The 9,030-nt window shown below is 28.6% G+C and overlaps 1 protein-coding gene across 1 annotated transcript; it reads right to left on the bottom strand.

The window, feature by feature from the left end:
* Positions 1-5,137: 5,137 nt before the first annotated feature.
* Positions 5,138-7,432, bottom strand: LOC105254272 (rhythmically expressed gene 2 protein). The gene is made up of 2 exons (XM_011262826.3): positions 6,968-7,432; positions 5,138-5,635 (listed from the first exon to the last, which is right to left on the bottom strand). Exons 1-2 carry the CDS (start codon positions 7,250-7,252, stop codon positions 5,165-5,167), a joined length of 756 nt encoding a protein of 251 aa, XP_011261128.1. The 5' UTR covers positions 7,253-7,432; the 3' UTR covers positions 5,138-5,164.
* Positions 7,433-9,030: the final 1,598 nt, after the last annotated feature.

Raw genomic sequence — 9,030 nt, 5'->3', positions numbered from 1 at the left:
ACGATAAAAATGAAAAATAAAAATCTTTTTCTTTTATGAAAATAAAATAATCTTCTTTTTTTTTAACTAACTTTTATTTTATTTTCATAAAAGAAAAAGATTTTTATTTTTTATTTTTATTGTTTTTTTCAAGAAATTTGTTTAGTTTCATTTTCTTTTTATTTCATTTTCCTTTCACCTTTTTCTTCCTTCATCGGAGGTTTTTGAGCGATTTCTTAAGGAAGCATTTTTCGACCCATGTTTATCGGAAATTTTTTGTTCAGAATTAAATTTCCTATAAGATCTCAAAGTCTAGCTGGAACGTTCGGGACCACCCTGTATATCCATATACAGGGTGGACCAATAACTCTGTTCACCTGGAATATCCGTTATTTTTAGAGATACAAAAATTTTGTACTTGTAAAATTGTACGGTACCAAGAGGGCCGTAATATGCTATTAATAATTTTTTTGTAGGTGGAGGCGCTTCAGAGATTCAAAGTCATCTCTATTTTTTTAAATGGTACCCCCCATTTTTTATTACTTATTCTTATAGCTTATCTCGAGTGCTTTTCAAAACACTATAATAAAGTATTTCTTCATTGAGTATTTTTTGAGTTATGAGGGTTGAAATCATTTCTTAATTTTACATAAACCATAAAATATCTAGTAAAATATTCATTTTTCGATTATCTTACCTTAATGCTTTTATGTACAAAATAATGAGAGGAATTAATTGGTGTAAAGAAAACAAACAGTTGTTGTTAAGAAAAAATATGAATAATGAAATTAATTGCAAATTACATATTTTTTTTAATACAGCTATTTAACGGCTCTCTTGGTACCGTACAACTTTTACAAGTACAAAATTTTTGTATCTCTAAAAATAATGGAGATATTCCAGGTGGACGGAATTATTGGCCCACCCTGTATATATAGTTCTTTTTCAAGAGAAACTTATTTCCTTTATTAAAAAAAAAATGTGGATTAAATATAAGTTCGGATGATTATGTGTGAGAAGGATGATTATTTTATATTATAAATTTTATGTAAAGATGTTCCGACGCAGAGCAAAATCGGATATATCTCGCGGATATATCATTGTACCCGGAAAGAGCGATATCATGATACCACCCACATGTTTAATATATAACGTTATGTAGTAGTAGTAGTAGTAATGCTTTATTGATCCCCTTAGGCCGAGTCTACAATAGGTAATTTAAGCCATAAGCCTTAAAAGATTGACCAATCACAGTCAAGTATGAAGAGAATACTCGATTGTGATTAGTCAATTTTTTAAAGCTTAGGGCATAAATTATCTATTGTAGATCCGGCCTTAAGCCAGATCTACATTGGTTGTATCGTAACGTCGCAAGTCGTAAGTTGTAGGCAAATTGACCAACCATAGTCGATTATTTTTTAAATAATCAACCATGATTGGTCAATTTGCCTATTATACAGGGTCGCCCCAAACGTTCCAACCAGACTTTGAGATCTTATAGAAAATTTAATTCTGAACAAAAAATTTCCGATAAACATGGGTCGAAAAATGCTTCCTTAAGAAGTTATCGCTCAAAAACCTCTGATGAAGGAAGAGCAAAAGGTGAAAAGAAAATGAAATAAAAAGAAAATGAAACTAAATAAATTTCTTGAAAAAAACGACAAAAATAAAAATCTTTTTCTTTTATGAAAATAAAATAATTTTTTTTTTAATTAACTTCTATTTTATTTTCATAAAAGAAAAAGATTTTTATTTTTTATTTTTATCGTTTTTTTCAAGAAATTTATTTAGTTTTATTTTCTTTTTATTTCATTTTCTTTCCTTTTGCTCTTCCTTCATCAGAGGTTTTTGAGCTTCTTAAGGAAGCATTTTTCGACCCATAGGAAATTTTTTGTTCAGAATTAAATTTCCTATAAGATCTCAAAGTCTTCCTGGAAAACGTTCGAGGCCACCCTGTATAATAAATTATAGTACCTGTTTGAGAAAATAGATAGAAAAATATGCATAGGAAAAATAAATCTGAGAAGGTACGCTTATGAAGGTCGACAATATGCTGATGCAGTATTGTGCTTTGTTAAATATGCAAGGGAAAAATGCTTTTGCCCTTCTTTTTTAGAATAGAAAAAAAATAAGTGCGCGATAAATATTCCATCAAAACGGATCCTTTATGCTCTAATTGCATTTAATTATTAGCAATTGAGAATTACATAATAAAATAAAATAAAACATATTGATACACAAAGCAAGACAGATTGCTGTGAAAATTCAATATAAAATCTTTGTTTAAACTTACTTCTAAATATTTTTAAAACTTATTAATATATAAATAACAATAACAATAATTAATAAATAAATAACGATACGTTTAAATAAAATGTTATATGGTTCGTCAATTCTATACACATTTACTTTTGCTTCCTGTTGAAATCGAAATTTCTAATTTGAATATATAATTATTCCTTTTTTATATATATGTAACTAGGGTACTAATTACGTAGTAATTACATTTTAATCACATAGCTTGAATTTCTCGATAAAATACACTGATAATTTAGGGTGAATTATATTAGGCTAGTCAAGCATAACATTGGACTGGTTAGATAAATAGATAACCAGTCCAATGTTATGCTTGACTAGCCTAATATAAATATAGATATTTATATGTGCAACAAGTTAAATCAATAACGCCAGTGACCATTCCAAAAGATATAATCCTTTAAACGAGCTTAAAAAGACTGATTAGTTTGGATTTTATATCAGTTAATTGAAAAAATAGCTCGTTTTAAAAAATTATATCGAGTTTTAATATACAAAAAAATTCAATTTATACAAGGTGTCCCGAAACTACTGCTTCATATTTTAAAGGTAGATTCTCTGGTCAATTTAAAAACGATTTTTCCTCAGCGAAAATATCGAGGCACTAATAGTTTTCGAGTTATAAATGATTAAAAATAAAGGGTTTTTCGTAAACTAAGTCTTATGGGAATAAAATATTAATAAAGTCACATTCTTTAGTTAATTTTAGTTAGAGTTTACTTCAAGAAAGAAATGTTTCAAACAAAGTTGTATGGCTTGAAGGGGGCCATCAGATAGTGGCAATTATTTGACATGGGAGAGTCATTTGAAAGTCACATGAAGATCACCGTCAATTTCTTAAATGGAACTCCCTATTTTTTATTAAATATTCTGGTAGCTCACGTCGAGAGCTTTCCAAAACACTATAATTAAGTTAGTTTTCATTAATTACTTTCCGAATTATGAGGCTTGAAATCATTTCTTAATTTTATATAAACCGTAAAATATCTTGTAAAATATTCATTTTTCGATTATCTTACCTTAATACTTTTATGTACAAAATAATGAGAGGAATCAATTGGTGTAAAGAAAAAACGTAGTTGTTTTTAAGAAAAAAATATGTAATTTGCAATTAACAATTACATATTTTTTTTAAAACAACTATGTGTTTTCTTTACACTAATTGATTCTTCTCATTATTCTGTACATAAAAGTATTAAGGTAAGATAATCGAAAAATGAATATTTCACAAGATATTTTACGGTTTATGTAAAATTAAGAAATGATTTCAAGCCTCATAACTCGAAAAGTACTCAATGAAGAAATACTTTATTATAGTGTTTTGGAAAGCTCTCGAGATAAGCTACACGAATATGTAATAAAAAATAGGGGGTTCCATTTAAGAAATTGAAGGTGACCTTTACGTCACCTTCAAATGATTCTTCCATGTCAAATCATTGCTACTATCTGATGGCCCCCTTCAAGCCATACAACTTTTGTCTGAAACATTTCTTTCTAAAGTGCATAGTTTATAATATTCGACTGGTCCGGGACGCCCTGTATATTGTGATCGCCGACAGCCACGTTCTTAGTAGGATCCCGGGCGGGTGCCATATCTGACTCTTCGTCCTCGGACTAGGTCCCTGTACAGAGGACAAAGAGCCAGGTATGGCACCGAGGATTCCTAGATCACCAAGGGTCTCTACTTCGCACGTAGGGGCCCTGTACCAGCCATACCAAGTGGCAAAGTGGGCAGATATTGTATAGGTATTGTGGGCCTTATTGTATAGCCCTGGGCGCGATAGCGGCAAGATTTTGCTTTCGGTTCCGAGTGTCACACCGGAAGCAGTATCTTGCCGCCATCGCGTGGAGGCATTTCCGAGCAAAATGGGCGGTAGAACCGCAGTTCCAGCACCTTGGCGGGTCCTCGGTTGAGGATGATTCGGCGACAGCCACGTCTTGAGTCGATAAGAGAGTCTCATTCTGGGCGAATTCGCGCACAAATGTTCTTCTGAGCTCGCCCATCGCCGTCCAGAAGACACGTAGGTCATCGACAGCGTTGAGAACGTCGCGATATTTTCTCTGTCAGTTTTCTCTGCCAATACTGGCTCCCGTGCGTAGGGGATGATCCTCGGCTCCTCCTCTCGCCTTGACTTAGGCTGCGACACATGACGACACTTACAATTAGACAAAGACGCGACTATTCAACAAGAGCGCCCGCGCCAGAGTCTATATAATGTATTTATGTTATGTATTTTGTCATATTATTCAATTTCTATCTTACGAAGGAAAATCTGTCTTCGTTTTTTTAATCTAAATAGCTTATATATTACATTACTGAAGGTCTCTTGTAGAATAAAATCTAATATAATTAAGTATAACATTTGTACAAAAAAAAATTCATCTTGTATAATAGAGTTGTTTTTTTCCTATATAATTACTTAATAATTATTAATAAAATAAATTAAAATCAAATTCTTCTTAATTATTTTAAAGTAAATTAAAACCAGATTTATAAAATAAATTAAAACCAGATTCTTCTTAATTATTTTAATAAGTATATAATGTACCATATCACATTTATCACATGATTACGTTCAAATATTTATAAATATATAAATGTATACAAAGATTTTTTTTTTAATACAAGATAAAGAAAGATCAAATTTGCATATCCAATTTTTCTGATCAAATTGTTTTTGTATGTAAATTGTTATCAAATATAAATATAAGTGAAAGAATTCTATACTGTATAACTATACTAAAATAAATCTAAATAAAATAAAACTATTTCAAAATAAAAGATAAAATTATTCAAATAATAGATAATATTTATAATAGATAATATTTATAATAGATAATAGCTAACAGATAATCGTTGCACTATTAATTAGTAATTTGTTTCAAATGTTTTCTGAAAATGTTCCTGAAGCTCCTTTAAATTTCTAAAAACATTTTCCTTGGGTATATTGATATTGTCAATCTCATTCTCATGTTTAATCAATAAAGCATTCCAACCAGCATTTTTCGCTCCAAAGTAATCATTGTCCAGTCTATCACCAATATGCATTGCTTCCTGAGGTGATATTTCTTCTTCTCGAAGATGCTTCACTAATTTTAATGCTTCCTCGAATATTTGTAAGCTCGGCTTTTCCACACCAAGATTATATGAGGTCAAAACAAAGGTAAAATATTGGTGAATTTGAACATCCTTGAGAATTGATTCTAATTGTTCGTCAAAATTCGAGATAATACCCAGAATGATGTTCTTTTTCTGCAGGTAATTGAGTAAATCAATGGTACCAGGATATTTGTGCCAGCATTTGCCGGTGCCGTAGCAATTTATCAGACTGTCGGCAACCTAGGAAGGAAAATAATAAATAGTGTCAATGATCATAAAGAAAATAAAAATTTTCAGATTAAATGTTTAATATATAAATATATATGTTTATAAATAAAATTATAATAATTATATTAAATGAAAATAGATAATAAAAATGTATGTGTAAGATGACTTTTATTGATTTTCATTTGCATTAAAATTAGAATAATACAATAATATGTATCAAGAATAAATAAAAAGTATAGAGAAAATAAAACAAATATTTTAAAGACAGAAGATATATATATATATATATATATATATATATATATATATATATATAGGGTGTATCTTAAAAAGCTCCCACTAAGCAAATAGCGTTATTCCTGATTAAAAATTGAGTCGAAAAGTCCTAAACCATTTTTTTTTCCAAGATTCATTAAATAATTAATCAGATTTAGGTATTAAAAAGATTTCTGAAAAGAGGAATTGTTTAAAAATTAACACAAAACAATTTATTTTTGCTTATCCAAATCTTCATATATTGATAACTTCATATATTGAGGAAGGTTGTCTTCTTATTGGCGCGACTTTATTCATTAATTACTGCTTTATTAAGCATTATGGAAAAAAATGGTTCAGGACTTTTCGACTTGGTTTTTAATCAGGAATAACGCTATTTGCTTAGTGGGAGCTTTTTAAGATACATCCTGTGTGTGTGTGTGTATATATATATATATATATATATATATATATACATTAATATAAATAAATATACAGGATGGACCAATAACTCTGTCCACCTGAAATATCTCCGTTGTTTTTAGAGATACAAAAATTTTGTACTTATAAAAGTTGAACGGTATCAAGAGAGTCGTAATATGTTACTAATCATTTTTTTGTAGGTGGAGGTGCTTCAGAGATTTCAAGGTCATCTCCATTTTTTTAAATGGAACCTCCCCTTTTTTAATTCCTATTCTTATAGCTTATCTCGAGAGCTTTCCAAAACACTATAATAAGTATTTCTTCATTGAGTACTTTTTGAGTTATGAGGGTTGAAATAATTTCTTAATTTTACATAAAATATCTAGTAAAATATTCATTTTTCCATTATCTTATCTTAATGCTTTTATGTACAAAATAATGAGAGAAATCAATTGGTGTAAAGAAAAAATAGTTGTTTTAAAAAAAAAAATATGTAATATCCAGCTGGACAGAGTTATTGGTCCATCCTGTATATATATATATATTAATATAAATAAATATATATTATTTATTTATATATATATATATTTATTTATTTATTTTACACTTGTTACAAATTTATATAAGTATATCATTGTATCTTTTGATAATAATCGTTTATAGTACCTTGTTCAATTTGTCCTTTGATACAGACGCATGTTGATCTCTAAATACATTATACACAATTGTTCTCCACCAATTCTCCCATCCCAAACCAGTGTGCTTGCCATATATCGGGTGTTCCTTGCTAAGTTGCACGTAATTGGTTTTGAAACTTCGCGCTAATTTTTTAGGCTCGACGAGCAGACCATGCTGAGAACCAATCTCGCTGTAATGCTCTTCGAGTTTTGTCATCAACAACGTGTCGGTCACGTCGAAGGTCACAAGACGAGGCCGAATACGATTAATCATATTCTTAATAAATTTCAGATGATTCTCAATAATTGGAAAACACTTCACAGATAAGAGCTAAAGCGCACAAGCCGCAGCCGTAAACATGTAATACATACTCGTGTACACAACTCACAAGGATACCAGTGATATCTGGCGATGAAGATTAGAATCCGGTTATCGATCTCTGTTGATGCGGTGTTATCATCATAGACATAAAGTACCTAGATGTTCACGTTGCTTACACTTTCTGCTCTTGGTGCTCTCTTTCTCTCTCTAACGCTCAAATATTTAACTATATTTAAACATACTTGATAATATATTAAAATTAATTTACATACGTCCTTTTACATTCTTTATTTTATTATGAATTTCTCTGATCAACACAATATATAAATATATTAATATTAATATTAATTATAAATATATTAATATTAATTATTACAATATTGATATTAATTACAAATAATTAATATTAATATACAATATTAATATTAATTATTATAATATTAATATTAATATACAATATTAATATTAATTATAAATATATTAATATATTTTTACAGCAATTATTAGTTTTGTCATTAAAATTTTATATATTTGCATAAACGATCGATTAATGGAGTAATTTCGCTCTTATTTTAATAAAAAAAAACTTGTTATATCAATATGGAGAGAATTGTTTTTTTGTCTTGTTTTATCACTATTTTACTTCTATCAGAGCTTCTATTTATAAGAGACTAAATTTTAACTGACTTTAGTAAAGAAAAATAAAACAAATTTTTTAATCAATCTAAAAAAATATTATTTCTCCCCATATTGAGAAAATTTCGTTTTCATAATGATCTCTTTTTTTAATTCATAATCAAATAAATTAAAGTAAAATGTCTTAAACAGAGAATAAAATTAAAATTAAAACATATGAAGGAAACATATGAAGGAAACATATGAATAGAGTTACAACTAATAAGTCTGTCATTACCGAACATAGGTTGAATTTTGATCATGAATTCAAATGGGATGAGGTCAAGATACTAGATAAAGAATCCTTTTATAATAAAAGGCTAATTTCCGAAATGATATGCATTAAAAGACAACATAACGGTTTAAATTTACAAACGGATACAGATTGTTTTCCTGACATTTACAACGATATAATAAATAAACTTCCGAATATCTGAGGGTCATACACAGAAATCTACACGACCGTATGTACGTTATTTTTTGTCACTTATATTCCTGCCTTCGTAAGACAAAGTGTTACAGAGGTTTTTTTTTTATAACGAAATGTTAACATACTTGTTCACCTGACGATTCTTTTAACGGTTAATCATGTTCAACTTTGTTCTGCATAACAATGTAAGTTATTTTTATCTTTTTTATCTTATTGATTTTTATGTCCTGATAAATTGTTAAATTCCGCTCGGTTATTGTATAAAAATTATTTTTTTATTTTTTGTATTTTTCTGATTATCATTTTCTTACTTTAATTATCTATTGTTATTGAACCGCATATTTTTTCGATTTTTATGCTAATTACATTGTTTTATACTTTTGACTTGCTTGTTTCTTATTCTTTATTTATTTATTTCCCAGCTAGTTTTTTTGTTTTCTTTTTAAACCAATTATTATTTTTTAATCATTATTTGACCCTCTATAAATACTTACATTGCTAAATAATTTTCCTATTGTCTATTTACTTTTATTTTCACACGGTCTTACAGATTCTCTGATGAACCATACTCAACTTTGGGCCAATTAACCCAAATGAGAGGTGTTTCACTCATTGAAAATATTTG

The sequence above is a fragment of the Camponotus floridanus genome, unplaced genomic scaffold, assembly GCF_003227725.1.
Source record: "Camponotus floridanus strain SB8 unplaced genomic scaffold, Cflo_v7.5 scaffold152, whole genome shotgun sequence".
Taxonomy (NCBI): domain Eukaryota; kingdom Metazoa; phylum Arthropoda; class Insecta; order Hymenoptera; family Formicidae; genus Camponotus; species Camponotus floridanus.
This window is presented reverse-complemented; position numbering and strand designations above follow the sequence as displayed.